This window comes from Amblyomma americanum, chromosome 2 (genome assembly GCF_052857255.1).
Source record: "Amblyomma americanum isolate KBUSLIRL-KWMA chromosome 2, ASM5285725v1, whole genome shotgun sequence".
In the NCBI taxonomy this organism is placed as follows: Eukaryota; Metazoa; Arthropoda; class Arachnida; order Ixodida; family Ixodidae; genus Amblyomma; species Amblyomma americanum.
The window spans coordinates 42046686-42070924 of record NC_135498.1 but is presented as its reverse complement, the minus strand read 5'-3'; the positions used below and the strand labels follow the sequence as shown (position 1 = coordinate 42070924).

Below are 24239 nucleotides of genomic sequence, written 5' to 3'. Positions count from 1 at the left end.
TTCTTGTGTTAAAGAGAAATCTCCATTTAGCAGGCACATGCCCTCTTGGTCAGAAATTGGTTGAAACGTCTTTTCAGCAACTTCGCTCACTTCAGCAGCAACTGCTATATGTAATGAAAAATTCAACCTGCACTGAAACAGTTGCAGGAATGGCTAAATTGCTTGACTGTAGAATAATTCACAGATTTTTTAACTTAAGATCTTGACACATACCTCTATTGCAAGGCACAAAGGCAGCAGGAAAATTTCATTCTTCCAACCTAAAGAGAAAAACTTGCAGTCAAAGAAAAGACTCGGAGAAAGCTGCAAAAATGTAGTTTATTGTCTCTTCACATTAGCGGCAGTTGCAATGCAGCAGAGCTCTCATACACTTTTTTTTTTCTGCTTTCAACTCTCAAAAGTGCCACCTGTATGCAAGCACATGAACAATGTTGCGTGGCAGTTGTGAAAGAGGTATTTGCTGCAGGTGTGCAAATATAGCAGGTTTCGACTTAAGCTGGAAAGTGATAAAAAAATTGATGGTTACAGGCAACTAAAACCGGCCTCACTAGTTAACAAAGCTCCCAAACAGCTTCCTAGCATCTGTTGGGCATAGCAGTGTCTGAAGCATGGTTTTGACGATGCACGGAAGTGCGCAATTTCACACTGCGTGATTTGGGCTGCATTTAATGGCATATTTTAGTACTCGAATACTCCAATATTTGCACAACCCCAAGCTCTCGTACAGAAACCGAAAATAGAACAAGCTATACATTCCACTGAGAAACAAAGCCCGCTGGCTACAGTGAATGCCTGTTTGGGCTGCAGCAGTCTGCCTGAACCAATTGCATCACAGTGATGGACTCAGAGCGATTGACGTTTGCCCATCAAAGATTCCAATGAACAGTGTCAGAAGTAGCAGTAAAAGTATTCAATAATTTTAAACATACAAGCGGGGCAACAGCACTAGTGGTGCTGTCCGAATGTTGGTTTGACTTCAGGAACTGCAAAACCACTGGGCATCGAGCGACATGATGAGATCCTGTCACACTATATGAATTAAACTCTCACTGTGCTCTACTGCAGGCTGTTTGAGAGAACAGTGTGCATCAGAATTCTTTTCTTACATGTTTGTGCGCAAGAGAGCAGGGTCAGTTCAATATACAGGCATTCAGGAAAGTAGTACCTCATCACACAAGTATTTCACTATTCTGCGTGTGCCGATTATACTCTTATTGCACAAGTCTCCAATCATTGCTTCTGCTACTTGTCTCAGTAGATAGCTGCTTCATACACACACTACAAATGCAAGCGGTGTCGGATATCCGCAATTCCTGACCAAAGTGCTAAGCAGCACCCAGGAAACCTTGCACTTGTCCTGACATAATTGAGGTGCTTTTTTTTTTCTCCTAAAGCAGAAAGGCACGCCATTATCTGGAACAAATGAGCCAAAGCATTTACTCACCGAGTTAGTGCAACATGCCAATTAAATCATACGGTCCCTTCATCAACAGGGTGTTGAGAGACTAATTCAAAGCAACTGCGGGTTGAGCAAGCTGGCAGCACTTACTGTTGCACTCCTAAGAAGGCAGGCATAAACGAGTGTTCTTAAAGCACGGGCAAGTTGTACTTTGATGATTTCATGTATGTTTGACAATACCAATGGCGCACATTTCAAACAATGTAATGGGCATAGGGCTGATTTCTGTTACGATGGTGAAAACCTGTCTTCATTTCTTTCAGTAAACATTTTACCCTTCTGGCAGCAGGTTACGGTGCTTTCCTGCCCGAAATTTCATGTCACTTGCTAATACATCTACAGATAAGACAGCTTGAATCGGACGAGCCAGGGAAGTAGTAACAATGATCATATGCCACCTCTGTAATGTGCGAGTGCTAAGTAGCCAGCCAGTGCTTCAAGGGAAGCAATACATCCACCTTCATTAGCAATGCAACAGTCAATGGGATCTACCATAAACCAGTGCACTAAATTTGGCAAGTGGACAAACACACATTGCAGCTTGTAAGGCCAAAGACAGCCACTTGCTTGCCGACGGCAGGTCATTTGGGTAGCCTTAATTTCACTAAAATTTGATATAAACTAAGATTCAAAAATAAAAGCTTCAAAGAAACGCTACATTCATAAGAAGGTGCCTAGGCATTACAATCATATTTTCGTGCGTCAACTCAAGGACAATTGTTCCTTTGCTTTGCAAGGAGTTGAGACACTGTCACTAACTTCTGTTCTATTTTGGCAGTGTAGCATATGCAGTTCTACCGGGCATTTCCTACCACAGCTTCTCAGAATGAAATGTCCTTAACGCTGGAGTTTCACTGCATAGACTGAATGATCAAGAAAGAACCGAAAAATGATAGCCTTTCCCAAGCATCTAGCACTCAGCTTCCTGCATCACGGTAGAAACTTCTTATGTGCACAGAGAGTGAATTGCATTTATTATGTTTCAATATTAGCAGAGGGATGCTAAGCAGTACTAGCAGAAAACCTTCAAATGATCGGGCTATGAATTCGTGGGCTTCATGAGACTGCACACGCATTCCACATACACAGGGCAGTGCCAATTCTAGAGTCAAAAGCAATCAGTTTATCTTAGGTGTGTACAGCACCACATGACAGCAAACCCACTAATGGTGAAAAGAGCGAAAATTCGTTGGCACAACTAAGACTGAAACTTGTTTATGACTGGGACATTGACAAATGACTCGATCAAGTATCTCATTGGCAGTGAAAAAAGAAGACCACTTTCTTCAGTGGCAGTCGCCAAGTCTGCCTCCACCATCTTGGATTCCCCATTCTCCAGGTGCACGAAGCAGGCAATGACTATAACGTCGGTACAGTACAGTGTGTTCAGAGGTCTAGCATGTTGCGTAGCCCTATTCCATGATTTCCATATCAAATTGCCAAGCTATACAGAGCAAGATGTTTTCATGTTCAAAACCTTGTGTTTAGTACAGGTGCACTGTTAAGCTACAGTTTTGTGCGCCAACAGAATGATGCCCAAGTGCACTTTTCTTGAAATTTTGTGACGAGATAGGAGAATAACCAAGAGCTGGAGGCCAATTGTAAGTGACCTCCAGACGACCACATGTGTGTTCTCCAATAAATGGAATTGCAAATGCACAGACTAATACTGTATATTAGGTAACAATGCCCTAAAGGAATTTATTTTAGCAACTGAGGCTGGCAGTATGACAGTGATAATGAACTCTACACAAAGACATGAAAACCTGTTTCTCTATTCCTAGTGGAAACCGCAAAAAAAATGACCCTTCTTTTATATAATGCAAGAACTGCATTCATACAAAGTTATCTTGCATTTACATTACTTTTATTACGACTCCTGTTGTTCTTAAAATATGAATAAAACACTCAAAGTAAAGCGATGTACAAAAAGTGAAATGAGCACAGGTACAAACACTTGAAACTAACCATGTAAGTAAAAAAAAGGGCAACAACAAAAATAAGTGTAAATAGGATTTTTTCCTTCAAAACAATGTCACCAGGAACAAGGTAAAGGTACAGAAGTACAGAGGCAAAAAGAACTCGAAAGTACAAAAAGTAAAACTGCCCTGAATACTCGTTACGGAACATGAACACAAACAATAAACCTACTTAGGCACTTGTATGAGACAGCAAAAACATGGCCTGCTGCAAAACAACTGACAAGTATAAAAAAATAGGCAAAAAATCAATACTAAGGCCTTAATGTTGAAAAGTGCCACCCCAGCAATCTTGGGGTCGCTAAAATGCAAATTCAGAAGTAAGCTTCTGGAGACACATGCCTGAGCTTTGCAACAGTTCAGCGAGGTCAGAAGAGATTTCAAAAATGAGAAACTGTATGCTGCACCCCAAGACACTATAAAGAGAGAACACACACACACACATTACACGCTGGTTTCAATGACTGCTGCTGAGTCGAAGTTCAAAGAATAGAAGGAAAATAGCTATGCCACTGTTGTCAGATAAAGCCAGGCCAATGTTCTCGCGAGTACTAACAAATGACATTTCACATGGTGCTGCTCGTGAGAGTATTGTAAAGGAATTATGCTAGTGTCCGAGCGGTACAAACACTGCCGACCGCTCATGCAGAACTTGTGTAAAAATTACAGCACACCAGTACAGGCTAAGGGAAAAGAAATTCTGTACATTGGACATGAACTATTCACATCGTGCACAGAAGTGATTATGCATCACATAGTGCAAAAAAAAAAAGGTGAATAGAAAAAACAGTCTATCAGTGAGAGAAAAATGTACCAGTTTCTGGAAATTTATACATTCTTGTTTGCTAGCCTGCCACTTGGCATTGGAATATCTGTGCGCTGTTTCCAGCTGCACCTGACAAACACACATGACGGCAATTTCGAACCCACAGATACTGAAGTACACGAGAGCCTGGCATCAGTATTCTGTAAAGAACACCTTTGTTCTAGCGGTTGCATACAGTTATGTGAAATCGTCACAAAGGAAACGTCTAGCGCTAGACAGTAGTGCGGCTGCAGCACACTTCACTATTCCTCCGAGGTCGCCAGTTCTTCAAGCCTGAACACAGAAAAGCCTTTGTACTAACACACAAACTTTTAGTACAAAGGGCACACTGCTTTCAACAAAAAAAAAGAGACTGCAGAGGCTGATTTGGGGCAGCGATGTGAATTGCAAGAACACAAATAGATGCAACAGAGTTGACAATGCTTCTATAATTGCACAAGTTGCATAAATGAAGGAAAACCCACAAGGGTGTCCTGAAATTTACCATTCAAACAAGTAGCAAGTGCTCCAACTTGCAGGATGAGATTTAAAATAATGAAGCAAAACGAATGAGAACCTAGACAGAGGTTTAACGCAATTAAATTTTCAGATCAGTGTCCAGGACCACTACTGATTCCGCGAGAAAGCACTGACATGAGTGCTGCAGTCGCACTACTGTGGGAAGGTGTCCGTCCAATCAAAACAAGAAGATGTTTGGAGGCACTAGACGGTTTTTCATTCTGGTTCACTGCACCTTCAGGCGACTTACTTTCACTTGCGGGTGCACGCACACAGCATTTGTTTTTCTCACACTCTTCTATGCAAAATAGCTGCTGCATACAGCAAGTGCACTGAGTCTACCCCTCTCCCTGCTTTCCCTGCTTGCGAGTCTCGTCAAGCCGAACAGAGAATGCCCGACTAGCTGGGTTGCTGCCCCAAGAAGGCAAAGCGAACAAAGCGACACTGCAAGCACAAACACACACACGTACATTGTGTGCACATGTGCACACACGCATGTACACCGCAACACATGACGCTACAGCAGGATCTCCACGCTCTCGCTTCCATCCTGGTGCCCTACACCTCCTTCCTGAATCTCTTCGAGAAGGGGTTACTTTGCCACTCCGGGGATCTTTGACATCATCTGCAATTTGAGGAGACAGAAAAAAAAAGTTGCTGATAAAAATGATAACACGCTGCTGATAAAAATGATAACTGGGTAATGCAGTTCTCAATTTAATGCTTTTGTACACTGCAGCGACACACTGCCAGTGCAGTCACAGGTGTCAAAGATCATCAAATTAAATAAAACGTACATAGGTTAACTGCAACGTGAGCACAAGAACAGAGAAAAAGTAGGTGCTGCAGAAGAAGTACAGGCTGCATTCATTAACACTTCTAAGCAACGGTCTTCGTGTTATCCAAGGGAAAATCAAGTGCATTAGTATTCGTTCTCTATGGGCTAAAACCTTCGCGTTTTGCTTTTCCAACCTTCACCGTCTTGTTCACGTTTCATATGACGCAAACTGTACTTTCACAGACGCCGCAAGCAGTGTACAGCGAACAGTAAAATATAAAGCTAAGATGAAACTGAAGTGTTCGAGTAATATGCTCGTGTCCATCCGCCTTGGATATGTAATACGTTTCACATACACTGTGCAAACTGCAGACAAGTTCCTTTCTTTGTAACAAAGCTCAAAGTACCGCAACTGGCACCTTCCTCTGCTTTGTTTCGCCTCTTGGCACGTTTTCATCCTCACCCTCATCGAGACCTAGAGAAGTAAGAGTGCCATGCAGTGGTGTGATACATGGCTGACATACCAATTCGATACCAATTCGCTCCAACTCTTTCCGCATCCAAAAAGGAGTTCACAATTAGTGAAAATTATAACCGCAGGGTTCAATATCTGAACACATGACTGCCTTGTCCATTATTTGCAATGCCATGTATGTTGTTTTGCGCCGCTCCATGTTTTCGTCAAAACCCTTTTTGAGGCTTCGAGGTATGAGTGATATGCAGCAGAGTGGTATAGCTCTGCAGGCATATTAAGTAAAACCTCATTGATAAATTCCTGGTTCATGCGCTCAAAATCATGGGCAGTAAAAATGTCCCATTGAGTTACACTATTTTTCTTTCGATTACGCTCTCAGATAACAAGATTTCCCAGCTACTGCATTCAAAATCTCGACAAATCCTGGTTGTATAATATTAAGTTCAGCGACCAAACGCACGTATGCAATTATTAGAGTGGGCCGAAATTTGGCGGCACACAAGAGCTGAAGTGCAATCTCAGTCTCCTGCCATGGTGGTTTTTCTGCAGTGCATAGACGCAAAGGGTAGAAGCATCCAAAACTAAACTGCAATAACGTACAATCTGGCCATTGCTGTGTGGACACAACATGGAAGAGGAAAAACGCAGCTGCTGCTCTGCTGTGCCCGAGGGGTAGAGGAGCGTGCATCCTGGGTACGGGGAGGGAGATTTGGATAGCGGGGGAGGTGAGAGCAACGGAGAGGGAACAGAGAGTAAGAGGAAGAGCAAAAACGGTAAGACAGTCTGCCACCATCATGGCTTCCCTGCAGGGCACTAATAAAATGAGGCAAGCATAAAAAAAAAAGCACGCAAGAGATTGCTGCTGCTTTAACCATTGCCATTGGGGGATCAAATGTGTCACGAAGTTTTTTCTGTGCAAAGGACAATGCAAATGCAGACTGCAATCACTAGAAAAGGAGCTGCTCAGATATTGTGCCTAGAAAGCCTAATCGACAGTTTTATGAAGTGAAAGTGTCAGTTCAAGAGTACTTCATTTTCACATTTTTTAATTACATTTTTTAATATTAGGCGGTTTGGATCATGCATTTCTCCAGATAAGTTTTTTTTCACGCATTTTTAAAAACTTAACAAGGTTTTACTTTATTTGCATAACCTCCACAACATTACGCGCCAAGAGTGAAATGGAGTATACGTGTATGTTGCAGTGCTTTAGGACAAGCGTTGCCTCAAAGTTCCGTATTTACTAAAATGTAACGAGAGTTTTTTTCCCAGACTTTTCCCCGTTAAAGTCTACCCTAGTGTTATAATCGAATACCACACTTCGATTGGCCTAAAGCAGTGCTGCCGTGCAGCCATTTCAAAGCAATCAGCTTGGTTTCGGTTTCCGCAGTTTTGCGATCTTATGCTGGCAACATGGGTACCACGGAAGCCAAGTCCTCATCCATCCAAAGTCAAAGCGTTGTTCTGAGTCATTTTTTTTGTGTTCATTGCGACCTCGCGCTCAATGCGTCGTGTTCTTGTGGCGTCACTCACGGGGTATTGATTCAGTGCACACGATGACAACGCTACATGCTCAGTACGACACTCGTTTCAAGAGAAAAGCGATCCTTTAGCTGAGGGGCAGGTTGAAGACTTGACCTCAACGAGTCAACCATCCGCAGGTGGCGGCTGCAGCGGGAGGGGCTTTTTTAAACGTGAGCCCGATTGCAAAAGATTTCTTGGGCCTCACCATGGCCATCACGTCGAGCCGGAGAAAAAAGTGGCGGACTTTATTATCGAGCAGCGCAACCGTCTCATGGGGTTCAGTGTTGAGCTGATCCGGTGGAAAGTTAGAGACGTTGATCGGGAGATAGTAAGTTCAGAGCATCTCGTGGGTGGGCCCAAACGTTTATGAAGAGGAATGGATTCTCTCTGCGGCAAACAACACTGATACAGCAGAAGTTACCACGAGACTTCGATAGCGAAAAGAGCAACTCCGTTTCAGAGAACTCTGCCTCCGAAAGCAAGGAAGATGAATAAACATGTCGGCCACAATGTCTATCAAACGAACTTTGTTTTGCGTCCTTACTTGCATTTCATTCGCAGTCGTGTTACATTCGAGTAAATACGGTACCTAGAAGCTGCAGCCAGATGTCATTTTGTTTGCAGCGCACTCCAGTGCTAGAGTGCTCGACATAAGGTATATTCCGAATGCATAGCAACCTGCCACAAGGTGCCTGATACAAACTGCATTTCAAATTTTGACTACAGTCAATCCTGGATATATCGAACCCGGATATATCGAATTATTGCCTATATCGAACAGTTGAAAAATCCCCTCGGGTATCCCATGCAAAAGTATAGCGCTATTGTTCGCGTATATGTATAGAACTCCCATGCACCGGCATATCGATGTATCGAACTCCGTGCTGAGCTGCGCCCCGGCAAGTGCGCTTCTCCCACCATACCCCGCCCTTGCAAGTGCACTTCTCCTCACGAAGCTTTCGCAATGTTCCCGCGATCTCACACGCACTACCCCGCACTCTGAGAAAGGAGCCTGTGGGTAAAAGGCACGTGACGAGGAGCACTTGGAGAGTAATTGGGTGTGAAAGGGAAGCGGGAGGGAGAAACCACGCTGACCGCAGGTGCCCGTTTCCTGTGTTTTGGTTGGCTGACACCGCTGGCGAGCGAGACGAACGAGGTCAGTGCAGCTTGGGCTTGTGGTAGTGCGGAGACGCGGAGTGGTGCGTCTTTTGATTCGCTTTGTTCCTTTTATTCACGAGGCCAACGCGAAAGCTTGAGACTCGTGTGGTGCAGTGCGTATTTCTTTCCGCTTTTGGCACGTGTTCCGGAGCCATGGCCGTGAAAAAACGCAAGAATTTGGATTTTTCAACAAAGACGGACATCATTCGACGGGTGGAGGCTGGCGAGAAAAAGTCGTCGGTCGCCGCAGCGTTCGGAATGCCGAACTGGAGAAATCTGGCCGCAAAGTTTGTCTTCTTGACAATTGTTCGGCCCATCATGTCGTCTGCCCATTAAAGCAGATCACCCTCAAGTTACCACCGCCAAACACAACGGCAAAACTTCAGCCTCTCGACCAAGGCATTGAGAAAGCGTTTAAGGTTGGGTACAGATGACGACTGGTGCAGAGGCTCCTAATTAACCTTCGATTAGGAATCGAGCTCAAGATGGACCTCCTCGGAGCCATTCAAATGCTGGCTGGTGCTTGGAACAACGTGAAGAAAAGCACAATTGTCAACTGCTTCCGCAAAGCAGGCTTTGTGGTAGCTGCAGACGACGGATGTCTTGACAGTGAAGACAATGACGCTGGATGCCTGGACAGCGAATTTCACGAGCTCTCGGCATTCCCAGGCGCCATCCCAGGCGGCGTTACAGCACGCAATTTCGTCAGCGCTGACGACGGCGTGCAAGCTGTAGCGGATCGCACTGATGCGGAAATTGTGGCTGACATCATGGGTGACGAGGACACAGACTCGAGCAGCGGCGAAGGTTCCGACGAAGAGGACCAACCACCATGCGCAGCAGCTGAACTTGCATCAGCTTTCAGCGTCATTCGCCGCTGTTGTGGCACAATGGAAGGAGCTGGACTTTCTCGTTTGGAGACTATCAACAACCTTGAGGACAGCTTAATGAACTTGATGGTGCAGAAAAAAAAGCAAGCAAAGGTCAGATTTTTTTCTTCTGAAATAAAGTGCTCTGGTCATCGCGCTATGTTTGTTTTTTTATGCGCCTTTGAGGCACAGATCGGTAAGTTCCCGTTAGTCACGACATCGGGAAACTGCCTTAAGATGTGTGGAGTTGTTAGAGAAGCTTTTGACATGCATATTTTATATTTCGAATTATCGATATGTCGAACTATTTCGCGATCCCCTTCGAGTTCGATATATCCGGGATCGACTGTATATCAACAGAAAGTGAAGCCCTGCCGTTGAAAAATGAAGCAGAGGTAATTCTGCACTAAGATGACAGTGGCACACTGTGGCAGTGCGCTGTTACACGTAAGCAATGCTGGGTCACTCGCCTTGGTGAGGTCTACGCCGGTGAGTGCTTGGACGGCGGGGGGTATCTGGCTGACCAGCCTGGTGACCTCGGCCGTGGTACGGTCCTCCCCGCTGATCATCACGATCTCGTCAGTCTTGGCCAGTGGTGCAGACACCTCGGCGGCTATCTGCAGGTTCACAATAAGAACGAAGCCACTGAAGCAAGGACAGCACGACATAACAGCAAGAAATAATGTGGTGAATGAATGCTAGCTCAATCTGTTGCCTGGGGGCAGATTACTAACAATACAAAGGCTGCAATCAACATCAAAGTCACTGTAGGCTACAAGACTGACAGCTTTGAATCTCTTCAGAGGAAAAATTTGCCTATGTTGGGGGCTGAGCCTGGGAACATGGCAAGATCAGGGCTTTGCTGGCTCAGCCAACAAGAGCTGCTGGCAAATGTCACGGCAAAGCCAAACTAACCAGCAAAGCCAAACTAACCAGCTCGAAGTATAGGTGATGTTACTCAAATATGAGCAATACATTCAAAGGCATTAACATGTCTGACTCAACGTGCAGGTTGACACTTCGACACTACATACCGTCACTTAAGAGCAGCACTTTGCTCCGGACTTATACACAACTCATCCCCGAAAGTTTTACAAAATGGAACAGACGCAAAACTTGTACAACCCTAGCCTTTACATTTTCTTTACTCCTGCAACACCATGAAAAACATCCGCAGAATTCTAATGCAGATAAAAAAATTCGATGCCTCATTAAGCTGCCTTACATATAAACCTGTAAAACTGTCCTATAGCACTTTGCTCTCCCAGTGCAAGCAATTCGACTCGCTTCAGGAACAGGCCAGAAATGAAGCAGGTGATAAATAAAGGCAAGAAAACTGCACTAACACCAATAAAATTCTGCAATTCTTTCGCATGAACCAAGAGCTTTGAGACGAAATCAACACGGCATTGTCCAATCAGACTTTACGCCATCCAGGGACAACATAATGCACATAATGAATTGGCACCCTAGCGAGTGACCTCGCGAAGACTCAAAACAGGCTTGAAAAACCTGAGCGAACAAGCCTCACATTATCCTACGCCTGAAACATATTGATGCTCAAAAGGCAAGTACTGCATAAATAATACAGCAGAGGAGCTAGAATCGCACTAGTGTTGGGTCCTTACATTACGGCTGCTGGTGATAGAGAAGCTATTTAAAACAAGCCGAGAAGGACAATAACAGAACTACAAAATGAAGCTGAGACCCAGCACACCATAGAGTCTTGGTTTTAAAGGGAGAGTGTTAAAGCTCTTGTTGTCCAGAAAATCCGGAGTCGTTGGCGTTGTGAGCTAAAAATCCCCGGAGGCACAACCAGGTGGGCCACCTAGGTCACGTGACCTTTTGAGGTCATCACAACCTGCCCATCGGATTGTGAGCAAATGACCACAGTGGCAGGTGGCAGTTAAAGTACCGATTGGTTGCTCGGGAAGAGCAAGCTGGATAGCACAAGAGCCATTGGTGGCAGTACCTACCATCGCAGATCTATGACGCATCGCTTAACCACTGTACCACTGCGCCAGGAATGGTAAGATGACTCCCAGGCATCTATGGATCTATGAATGCAAACTCAAGAATGACCAGTTCCGCATATATGGGCATTAATTGACCCGTTACGCTATAGCGCCACACCCTTAAGGCTGTGCTCAAATTCCCTCCAATTTTTCCCTCTCGTACGTGCTGTTTAAAGTGAAAGAGACATGGACAGTGAAACGGCTGACCTTTGGTAAGGTGTCAAGCACAAGACTGAGAATGGCAGCATCTCCGAATTGCTTGTAGGCAGCTGCCTTCATGCGCATCCGCTCGGCGTCGGCCTTGCCCACGGCTTCAATGGCGTAACCTTCTGCAGCACCGATCATCTTGATGCGCTCAGCTTCTGCCCTCGCCACATCCACGGTCTGTGTCCTGCAGTCACAGGGTGCAAGACAACGCAGCTTTGAGCAAACAGAACAAATCAGGCAGCCTAATCTTTGTGCGGACTTTACCAATTTTAACTAGCAGCTTCAATAAAGGAGGATTTCAACATTCCTGGTGTGGTTTCAAGGACAAACGGGACATAATATTTCCTGGGGTTGCCTTTGTAAAACAAATGATGTTCAGTGTGGGCTTCCGGTTTTGTTGCCTTCATTTACAACTTTATCTTGAAAGTGCCGAGTAGAAGCAATTTGAAACCTTACTGTGCGACAAATTACCCTATTTACCAGGCTCTAATGTGCACTATTTTTCCCTGACAAGCCTCAAAATGGCACCTATGTTACAACTGGATACAAAATCGGAGCCATGCTATACTCCATGACAACTTTTTCCGGCAACGGGGCAGAGGCTATGGAGCCAAAACATGCCCTCTCTTCTTACGCAGTGGAATATAGTCCCCACTTGCAGTTGTTCGGTTCCTCTTAAAGTATACAGTCGACGACCGAAAATTCGAATGCCTGATTTTTCGGACATGCTTGATTATTCGGACTTTTTCGCGGCACTTCAACATGGCCCACAGAGCCAATGTGTAAGAGTGCCTAAAATTTTGGACGAACCACAATTGACTGCTAGATTTTTCGGACCTCGTTCGTACTCATCGCCAATACTCAAGCCACCGTATAATGGGTACAGTGGAACCTCGTTAATTCAAACTGCAAAGGAGATCAAAAACTATCAAATGAAATGAAATTCAAGCTTTAAGGGAGCCTCTTAAATTGCGAAGCTGAAATTGCGCCCGAGTCGGCACATTGCGTCCGCGTGGTTTTGAATTCGTATTGTTCTTGAATGTCATCCACCACACGAACTTGACCAATAGTCAGAGTTCATGGAACTCATCTGTGTCGAGTCTTTCGTCCCGAATATGAGAAGAGGTAGCAGCGAAACGCGTGGGGGACGAACGGCTTCACGGAGACGGCGAGTGCGGAAGGAAATGGTGGTGTATTTCAAAGCGAGATCAGCGTACCCGCGGCAAAATTCCCCGCAACCCAGACTTTTCTATCGTAAAACTGTAAACAACTGGCGTTTAGATGACAGGCAAAAAGCCTTGCACTATACGCAAGCCACCGCAGAGTGCATATCGCAGGATACGATGTCAATTTTGGCTCTAGTCTCTAGGCCTAATGACGAAGGCTAACGCTGACGGAGTGCTAGCTTCAGCTGTTTCTCGGTTCTTATTGTTTCGCCATCTTTGCGTTCTCGTTCTGGGCCCATCGTATTGCGGGCGCAGCGCAGTTCCCGCAGCAGCGTGTTCGCTCTTCTGTCTAGAGTTTGTCCCAACCCATGCGTTCATCGGCAACATGCCGAGGGCAGCACAGCCAGGCCGAGCTCGTGAAAGCGGTCGTCTGTGCACATGATGCGTGGCAAAATTTAGTCACGAGGAGCTTCAGAATGTGTGCAGTACAACTGACCCCCTACCTCCGGCATACTGGCAATAAGTTCGTGGTTTTCTTTCGGACTGCCCCATTTTTCGGTCGTTTGAGCCGTCCCTAGACAGTCCGAAAAATCTCATCAACTGTAGCACTTTGTGAATATTCATTACTAAAGGCGCATTTATAACACAACTGCGAACTTTCCACATCAGGAAGTAAAGGAAAAACAGTTCTCTTGATTGCAGCGAATTTTCTAGACATCTTGCTAAAAGAAGCTTCCACAGATGGCGTGCGCCAACTTTAATAGCGACGGAGTGAAAGCACCGTGGAGAGAGCAAAGCATTAAGCGGTTAAGCGGTGAGGTGCATCACCATGCGGCTGAAATATTTGGCCCAATGACACAGTTACAGGTGCTCGACCCCTGTAGCCTTCACTTCATTGCTAAGGAAAAGCTGCCACCGAGTATAGATGCAGCTTCAGTCGACATTTTTGAGACGTGGTCCTGACCAGTGCCGACACCTGGCAGTACTGACTTCCAAGGTGTGCAGCCAATGAACAACTAACTGAAAGATCATGTTTGGGCACTCCACAGCAAGCAACTGATTAATAGCTCACATACATCCACAATGAGCCACAAATCTAGAACATGTCAGTGGATGGGATGAATGCATGGTCGGTCGAGGCACAGGGCACTGTCCCATTTTCCATGCTTCAACAAACTTTCAAGAATTGTTGCACTTCAAATGCCAAGGTAGGCACAGAAGACGAAAAGGGCCTTGGGGCGTTAATGGCTAAAAATAAGCATGAAAGCAACGATCACTACCATGGAGGTGTCACTTACGGCTTTCGCACAACTTATGCGTTTTCTGTTTTTGTGAAAATGAAAATCGGGTGTGTATTAGAGTTGGCCAATTATGGTTGTAGTGTAGAGATGAACTTTAGTGAATAAGACAGAGAGCGCCTTAGGTGTGCAGGAGGACAGGATGAAAAGTGAATGCCACACCTCTTTCCCTGGGCTACCATCTCCACGCGGTAGGCCTCTGCCTCTGCCGGCAGTCGGATGGTGGCCGTCAGCTCCTTCTCTCGACGCAGGATCTCCTTCTCTTCGACGGAGATCTGCTTGCGTCGCTCCACGACATCAATCTCAATTTCTTCGTTCCGGATCTTCTGCTTCATTTTGGCTGCCTGGAGCTCATACGCTAGCTGGGCTTCTGCTTTCTGCGAGGAGGAAGCAGAAAGATAATGAACACACATGCTGACACATTCTGACAAAGCTAGTGCACAAAGAATGGGCAATGTCAACAGCAATGATGCACCCAATATTCAGTTTGCAAAGTTTCAGCAGACAAATCTCAGTTTTAAAATGATTCTGGGATGTGGGATGAAGGGCCATCTAGAAGATTCTATAGAACTCCTTCCTCTTTATGAACAACATAGAAAGTGTGCTGTAACAATCACATGCAGGAATGCTGTGCCTTGACGGAATTCAGCTCTGCCAGCAAGTAATCTAAAGCTAGAGGTAAACCTAAAGCTAAAGCTAAAAAAAATTCTAAAGCTAAACAATGACGGAGCTAGGAAGTTTCGTTCATTGCCAGTAAGTAGTGATAGTAGTGATTATTGCACCTGTTTCATGACCTTATTCCAAGAGTGCAGATCTTTACTCCTGATTCATTGACAAAAACTTGACAGAAGGTAAGACTTCTAGGGGTGTGCAGGGGGAAGCGTAGCGAACTGCACATAGTAAATTATTGTCCTCTAGCAAGCATACTGCAAGCACTAAACATGGGAGGACACGGAACAAATACTGGACACATGACCAGCATTTGCTATGCATCTCATATTACTAGTACTGCATTATTGACTAGGCATCGCCACTGAAACAACAAGCTAGCTTGCAATATTTCTCAAGCTAGCCATTAAATTTATTCACGAGGATTTATTTTTTACACCAACTTGCTACATGATATGCTTTTACATACCCACTCCCCAACCCACCTACATATTCTCAATGGTCAGCAGGTGAACGTGGGAGTTTCTCATCACAACATGGAATGACACTGACACCATTTGCTAAGGGGAAAGTCTTCAGTTATAGACACTACTGTGAAATCTGTGGCCCCACAAAGTTATATTCATGCCAGGCAGCTACATCTGACTCATTACTCCTACAGTGCAGCAAGGGATGACAGAGAATCACTGGGCTAATATGAAGGTCAATTGACGAAGGTCAATGGACGGAACCAGCTAACTGGGATGGCAATGTCTGACAAAGGTTTTTCTTTTCGAGATTTCATCAAAGGCTGTTAATCGAAAAGCTAATGAGCAATGCAGTGTCCAGACAATCGAGCAGAGTTGCCCTGTTGGATTCACTTACCCGAGCGTTGACCTCGCCGTCAAAGTTGGCCTTCTGTAGTTGGTACATCCGGTGAGAGTCCTCGATTTTGGTGTTGGCACCGTATTTGACATCCATGGCAGACTTCTCACATTCTGCCTCCTACAGCAGAGGAATACCACACAAATGCTTTTTTTTAGAGAACAGGTATAAACAGTTGCACAATGCACAGTGTGAGCACACCAGCTTCGGTATTCGCGTCAAAACAGCATGCACGACTTAGCGTGACGTAAACATTCATATACTTTTAGCCTGAGCCACATTTCAGACTGAAATAGGAAAGTAAACGGATAGCAAATGAAAAGAAAAAGAAAAGGAAACCCAGTTTTCTGTCAGATTTCAGCTTCGAGAGAAGGCGACATCTGCTGCCATATAGAACGTGGCAGTATCTGGCTAGGTTGGAAAAGCTGCTATGGGCTGTGATAGGGTATGAATAACGTTAACTTTCTGCTGCAAAAAAATTTTAATTCCACAGATGCAGAATTAAGAATCTGCAAAATTGTATAGAAAACCCTACGGGAACAACTATAATCCACTATGCTTTACTGGTTGCATTAGTGCAGAACTGAGCACAGGTGCTCCACCTACTTTTGTCATTCCAAGTTAAGCTCAAGAATTCAGCACCACACTTTTGCATGAAAGTTATGCTGGATGCTGCCAGCATCCAGTGCAATCAGCCCCTAAGCTATTAGAGGCGTCTGCAGCACTGTAGTGTTGCACTAGAGAGCAAGGTTTCTTGTCCTGTGCATTCATGCACTGAGGGTCGTGCTCAGGGAAGCAAGATGCAGTGACACACGCACCCTGATGCCAGCGTCCCTCTCGGCCTGGGCGACGCCAATGTCGGCATCTCTTTTGACAGCCGCGGTGCGGGCACGCCCCAGCGACGTGAGGTACTCGACCCGGTCGAAGACATCCTTGATGGTGAAGCTGAGGATCTCAATGCCCATGCGGCCAATATCTGGAGCTGCAACTTCTCGCACCAGTGAAGCAAACTGGTCCCTGTCCCGGTACACCTCTTCCACTGTGAGTGTGCCTGCACAGTACATACATATTGACATATCAATTGGCTGGCAATGCAAGATATGTGGCGCACTTTTACACAACAGCACAAGGGCCTTGTTATGCAGAAAAGCCAGCGTCGGTGTTACCGAAAAATCCGGATTGGTCGAAAAACTGGCTGTTAAAATAGGCTCCCATAGGCTCCCACACCAGCAATGCATGGGATCTTCAATGATCGAAGCAACCGCAAGCAGCACGTCAAGCGCACGGGTCGTTGCCTGCCACCTTCCTCCTCCCCCTCATATAAACACGCAGCAGACGGCTCACATTACTAGCGTTGCCTCTCAAGCTCCTATGTAGCAGACCCATCGTTGCATCCCCTGACCCTTGGGTTGAGAGTCAGACATGCTACAGCTAGGCCACATAGGCATGTTCATACAGTTTGGTTAAAGCGGGGCTTTATATGTATGTCGTGTAGCCTTTCACATAATGATTGATTGTGAAAGAGGAAACAGTGTGTGTCTGTACACAAGAGGAACCACTGTCTCGTCATGCCCTTAAAGGCAGAGCTTAAATGTCAGCCATTTTTTTTTCTTTTTGTACTATAAAGCACGTACAGGTGCAAGTAATACAGTAGAACCCCGTGATAGCAAATTCGGATATAGTAAAGTAAAACTGCGGTCCCATTTGGGTTTCCATAGATGACTTTACACTTCTTTTCGGTTATAGTAAAGGTTTTCTTCAAAGAAAAAGCCATAGCAAAGAGTGTCAGGCCGTGGCGACGTACTTCCCGCTGAATGATGGCAACATGGCACGCGCGAGGCCAACATTCGAAGGCACACAGATACGAAAGACGATAAAACGGTGCTCTTTGAGATAGCTTCACCACCACACTCGGAAGTCGGGAGGAGAAGCCAACTTCCGAAAGTCCTTGGGCTTTTGAGGCAAAGCGCGTAGCGCGAACGGAAAAAAAAAAAATAACGCTGGCTATGAAAGCAGAAAAAAGGCGGCGCGGGTCGCTGAAAAAAGAAAGACACAAGATGTGCAGTGAAGAGTAGGGAAGGGAAGAAAAGGGTGAACATTCGCAGCACGGCAGCGCGAAGCACCGGGAAGCGCGGCGGCAAGAAGCGGTGGTGCAGCTGCACTGCGTGAGCGGTACCGCCGTGCCTCGACTGTCGCGCGCGCTTCTAAACTATTGTCTCTTAAACAACGCTGAGGCTGCGGAAAATGGCGCCGTGTTCACGCAAAACTTTGGCTTTCGCTTGAAATCAAACTCGCGTTATATTTGTAGCCGCATTGTGTTTGTGCAATTCGGTAACTTCCACAAGACGTAAACAAAATCGAAAACGTGATAACATGAGATGTGATAACTGAAAATAAATAATTATCACATGAAGGGACAATGAAAGCAGGATGGAAGGTATTTGTGAGCGTTTCTTTTATAAAGCAATCCTGTGTTTACTAAGTAGCCAATTAATAACCAGAGAGCATCCTCAGAGCCATGCCATCGCCAATAACTGATATAGTAAAGATTTTTGCAGGTCAGAGTCACTTTACTACAGAGGGGTTCTAGTGTATGTACAAAAGGGAACACATGACAGCATGACATGAATGAAACATGACAGCACTTTGCTACGGGCTGCTGGTGCCTGTAGTTACAAACTGTAGGCAGACCTGTTGCGCTTGTATGTCACCGACTTTTGGAAGCAGGTCAGCAGCGCATCTTGAAGTTAGTGCTGCTCTTAAAACATCGTGGCATACTTTGCAAAGGGGTGTGGCTAGAGTTTAATGCATTGCTCTGACCAAGTAACAACTGTTTTCACAGCCCTCTGGATGGACGTCACACTACCGGAGGACAACTTCTCAACAATTTGAGACACAGAGAAAACTGTACTAGTATCACCTCCACAACTTCGCTACAGATGCATGAAGCACTGCAATTACTCTGGACTCCAATGGTCCGCTAATTCATTAGCTACAAATTTTCTATGAGCTCGAACATTTGTACGCCTGTTGTGTCTCATCTTTCCGATACTACTTGCATGTTTCTGTTCTATGTGCTATCAATATTATCTCTGCCACCTCCGTTTGCTTGCTTAGCCCCTGCAACATCTGAAGGAGGTGAGACAACTTTGGAAGAAAGGGCACATAAATCCAAATATAAAAAGTACAGAGGTGCATATAGTGTAATGCTAAGATAAGACAAATGAATAGAGCACCACTGACCCTACAAGACAATAAGCACCATTAAAAAAAAAAGCGAAGCTATGCTATTCTAGCAAACTGCCAATTAATAGAAATGAAACCATATGCTGTGGGTCGCTAGTACACAAATGAGACAACCATGTGAACAATGAAAAAAGTGCGCAGGCTTTCCTGGTCCTTTCTTCCGGGCACAAGTCAAGGATTGAAAGGTAAAGCAGAACTCACCCAAAATTGCACGCAGGTGTCCTTCGAGTGTCTGCAGAATAACTCCCTTGATGTGTTCCACCTCCTTGCCTAGAAACTGCTCAGCAGCTGTGGAGAGGAACTCTTTCTCCGTCATCACCTTACACTGTGCCACCCCAGTCACAGTAAGTGGGACACCCTGAGATGTCTCCACATGCTCACAACGAGGCGTCAGTGTCATCACTTCTAGCGACAGCCTGAAAGAGCAAGCAGCAGCCTCCTCAGAAACAAAGAGTAAAGTCACAGCACAATGCCAATCTTCTTGGTGTCAGTGCGGCCCCATTGAAAACACTTCAGCATGCAGAAATAGAGCAGTAACATTACTGCCCCTCACTCATCAGTAATCTTGAAGAAAGTAGCTTCTTTGACAGGCATTTATGCTTTTTCAGAAAAATGCACCATGTGCATGTTTAGAACAAAAGTAGACTAGTACATATGAAAAGATGGCCAACAAGGTGTGTTAAACTTGGAATAAGAAACCTGTAACCTCCAGAACTACTCTCAAAATAACTATACTCCCTGAACACAAGTACTCACGAGTTCGTGTTCTAACATAGACGAGTGCATATACAACAACAAATATAGACATGCTTGGGCACCCACCTTTGCACATCTGTGACCAGCCACCATGCCCATGCCCAACCACCAACAACCATTTTCTTGCCAGCATTTCCACAGCATCCACCTGAGATGAGCAAACCAAGAACATTTAAAACATGCCTAGGTGCAAAACCATCACGAGAACTCAGCAGTACAGAATGCCATATACAATGCAGAAAAAGAAAATTAAAAAAAGAAAAGAATACATACGTCACAAAATGAATACATCACTGCTGTCTTGATAGAATGAATACAACTGAAATCAAATCAGTGTCAGACTAATGGAAACAGGAGAAAACGGCATCCAACAACGAACAAACACGAGTGCTGCATGTGCTTCACCTTGTTGTGTTCTTGCATGTTCTTTTCAAGTATGAAGTCACTAATGAGCTAAATTGTGCGCCGCTGCCCACAGACTTAATATGGACACTTGAGAGCACGGCTTGAGCTGCCAAGTGTTTTCCAGTTGGTCAAAGACCATTTTAAGGTGGCTGCAGACAACCCGCTACCATCAGCTGCCACAAAAATCATGCAGCATGGTGCCAGACCCAGCACTCAGCGGCGCTAATGTCAGTCCAAGCCATGCGCTCAAGCGTTTCTGTCCAGTCTGCGGGCGCTGGTACATTAACGCAGCTGATGAGGCTGTGACAATTTCCAGCTTTATTAGTTAAAAAATTGCACAGCAAGGCCTGTAGCATTATGATTTGGTCACCTGGAATGCTTGAATATGCAGGGAATCTGCTCTTCAGAAGGAAGTTTGGCAATACTGCTGTCGAGCTTTGTTGCATTTGCTTTTCCCACATTGTTTCCACATCGCCTCCCACAAATGACTATATCACTTTATTAGCCTGAAGTGCTAACACTCACACAGGTCAACATCATCTTATATCTTTCTGTTTGTTACGCAAGAACCAACCAGGGTGCTCTAGTATGTTTATGATCACGCACAGCAGTTCTTATGTTTGAGATAGCTGTCTGCTTGCTGCCATCTTTGAATTGAGAGTGGTAGAGAGCGATTCTTTGCTTGGGTCTTAAGTGCACTGGCAGCTATTGGTACCACTGAGTGTTCCGTTTTACAGGCGCAAGTTCGCCCGAGGAGGCAAGTTACTACCAGCTTCTTCGTATGCCTGCCGCTCTCGTCAGCACCACATGACCATAGATAATAACCTACATGAACTATGATATTTATTCAAGTTTAGGTCAGCCATGAATTCAGGTTGACCCACCCCCAAGTAAGCAGCCACATCAAGACCAAGAACCAAGTGTAGGGGAGCCCATAATTTCATAAGAGAACAAAATTCCAAGCCCACAAATCTCTACCATGGCCAGACTGGAAAGGTGCAGGCAGTGCTTTCATATCACAAAGCATGTTGTGGGGCTAGTTGGCGAAGCATGGTTTCTAGCGCTGAAAATAGTGCTTTCATAAGAATATGATAACTCACTGTCTGGTACTTCACTTTTGTGAGTCCAAATGGCACCCGAGTGCATGTGCATAACCTATATCAGAGAGACGAACACACGCCTATCGCTTCTTTTTCTCAAAAGAAGCAGGGAAAGTGAAAGGGTTTTAAGTAGCCTCAGCAACTGGTGCAGCATGCTAGGTCATATAAGGCCACAGCAACAACTACATGCTCTCTGATGATAATAGTTTGGTCATTATAAATTTGTCTGCTTTGTTTTGGAGAATATTTCTCAGAGATAAGGTTGACTCATATTCAATATAACAATGGGAGACAGACTAAGGACTTTAGTTCATTCAAACAAGTGAACTCCACAGGGCGAAATCTTGCTTAATAAATATTATGAGCAACTTAACGAGCAAATGTGCTCATAAACTGCCCATCATTAATTCGAGAAGAACAAAAAGGGAACGAGAAACAAAGCAAAGGTTGGGGACATTTATTTGTATACGGAAACATTCAGCACCTCCCCTTCCCCCTTTTCTTCTCATTTCAATGTCTTCTGTTCCTGGTACACGGTCTAACAAGTAATAAGTGCAGTAGTCAGTAGACGGAGTGTTCATTTTAAATACGGCACGTTTTTCCACCTATGCTTTGGTGCCCTTACACAAGGGCACCTATGGCCAGGAGAATCAGAACACTTACAAAACCATGTGCTCATATGCCCACGCACAGATTTTCCACACAATAAATACAAAAAAGAATGCCTTGAAGCAGGCAGCTTTTAAAATGACAGTCATGCCTCAGAAAAAGCTCATCAGTGCACATGACGAAGCTACTTGGCACAGAAAGGCAAGAAGACATGGCAAAGAAAAGAATAAGAAATCCAGGTTGCTTCCCAACTGCCACAGGGTCCTTCCCTTCTTCAAATGGTTACCTCAAAAAAAAAAAAAAAACGTGGAGGTACACAGTTGCAGAAGCTTTCCTTTGCTCTGTACCTGGCACATATTTTTCTTTAAAAGTTCTAACACTTAATAAGCCTGAAGGTAACCAGCGTTTGCCGTTCAATCTTGCTCAGGTGTATACAAAATAAGAAAAGCAAAGCATGTTGAGAATTGTCTAGCAGACCTTCAGTTTGAGAGTTGACCATTATGGGACTCAGATGAAGTGAAAACAGACTGAAGAAATGAAGATGAACACATTAAAAACAGGATGGTGCATGTCCCGTCTCTTCGTGCTTCTGTCGTTTTTTGCACCAGCTCTCATTTCCTCAGCAATGTCTCTAATTGGTCTCCCCCCCCATCTTCCCATACCAACAGGAGGCCTGACAGCATAATGGATGCAGCTATTGTTCATGTGCCATCAGTCAGACTGCTCAGAAGAGCCCTCGCCTCTGACGCTGCACTCTGAGGGAAATGTATGGAGGTGAGGGATGGAAGTTGGTAGCAAGACTGTCACCAGCAATACTCCTGCACGCAGCAATGCAGTCTTGCTGTACACTCCCTCCAAAGTGTACCGCGGTCTACCGACCACCGCCTCAGTACTACATGGACAATACATACAGCTGACTACAGACAACTCGCACTCAAATGAGGCTGCAAATTCGCTCAAAACAGGGGATCCCTTTAATGCCCTTGACGTTCGTAGGACCGCCATTTCGGATAGACCGCACTTTCGAATCAAGCGAGTTTCGACTGTATACGCGAGTCCACGCGCACTCAGTTCACCTCTTTTCAGGTTGCGCATTCCAGCGGTTGTGAGCCTTCGATCCGGCTCACACTGGCCGCTGGCGCGTGCTGATGCATGTTTGGCAGACGGAAAAAGCGCAGCAAAAACACGTCCACGTGCCGAGGTGCGGCCGGCTCGGCCTTGATAACCTTGTGCGTGCGCGCGTCCTTCACCGACAGTTTCGCTTCATTTTTTCTCGCTGTTCAATTTTTCTTTACACATGTGCACGAGCATAACGACAAGCCATTTCAAAAGCTGTACTCCGCTAAATGAAGGTAGCTAAATGGAACAAAGTTTCGCAACAGCTGGTCCGAAAGAAACATGTTTTCAAGCAGCCAAACGATGCTGCCCATCACAGCTTCAATCTGCGCCTGCACATACGCAATGCGGGCAAAAAAAATTGGCTTTCCCGCGTACAAGAGCCACTTATCGGCCCAACCAACAGAGGAATACTCGTTGCAGAGTCGACCCGCGGCCGATTGGCCTCAATGATTTCGCCCTCATTTCGTCACCGTTATTTGCTCTTCTCGGTTCCTCACCGCGCGGCCAATGTTTCTATGCGCAGCGAGCCAACGAAACAACAAACATGCGCTGACCACAAAAGCGCGCGAGATTATTACGCGTGTCAATTGCCGCTCGCAGGTCAACCAACGCGCGCGCCAAGAGCTCCGTTTGCGCCGGCTTCAGTCACGTTCTTCGGGTCGGCGCGTCTGGCGAAAGCAGCACTTTCGCTATCACGCCTCCCGCGCGAGAGAACAGCTGACAAAAAGCAGCAACAAGAGCGAAACCGTAATCCGTTGTTTATTTTACGAGTAGGCCTAGTCGGAGCGGCTGTTTCCGTACGCGCAGACATAGCGGAGAAGCAGCGGACAGTGTGGACGCACCGGAGGGAAAGAAAACCTGCTCACCGGACACTATGAGGGCCTCGTTGGGGCCAACAGTCTGTATGTTGCCCATGGTTTATCCTTCGAGCAGCCGCACCGCGTGCAGGGATCGTGTTGCAAAGAACTGCTCGGACAAAAGACGCCGCCGCCACCACTCAGGGGAGCCAGTCGAACCACGATCTGCCGCCGAGTCCCACCATCGAGTAACCGGCGTCGAATGCACCGCGAGTTGTGCGTGTCGATGAGGCAGGGTTTCGTTTTACGTATCCGATGCGAAGATCACAGCGTGAGTGGGCGTTCCTGCGGGTTTTTCCCGAAAATGTTTGCGGCGGCTGTAATCGCAGGCCAACTCCCACTCCTCATGCGGCGAGGATTTA

General features: G+C 45.6%; 1 protein-coding gene across 2 annotated transcripts; it reads right to left on the bottom strand.

Moving 5' to 3' along the window:
* Positions 1–298: 298 nt before the first annotated feature.
* On the bottom strand, positions 299–24239 carry Flo2 (flotillin-2). 2 transcript variants are annotated; one of them, XM_077654051.1, is made up of 9 exons: positions 23887–24239; positions 19854–19935; positions 19233–19447; positions 16604–16836; positions 15786–15905; positions 14415–14629; positions 11789–11972; positions 10037–10183; positions 299–5387 (listed from the first exon to the last, which is right to left on the bottom strand). In XM_077654051.1, exons 1-9 carry the CDS (start codon positions 23933–23935, stop codon positions 5355–5357), a joined length of 1278 nt encoding a protein of 425 aa, XP_077510177.1. In that variant the 5' UTR covers positions 23936–24239; the 3' UTR covers positions 299–5354. The 2 variants fall into 2 exon arrangements, with proteins under 2 accessions (XP_077510177.1, XP_077510176.1); XM_077654050.1 differs by lacking the exon at positions 299–5387 and having other exon boundaries at positions 9905–10183; positions 23887–24097.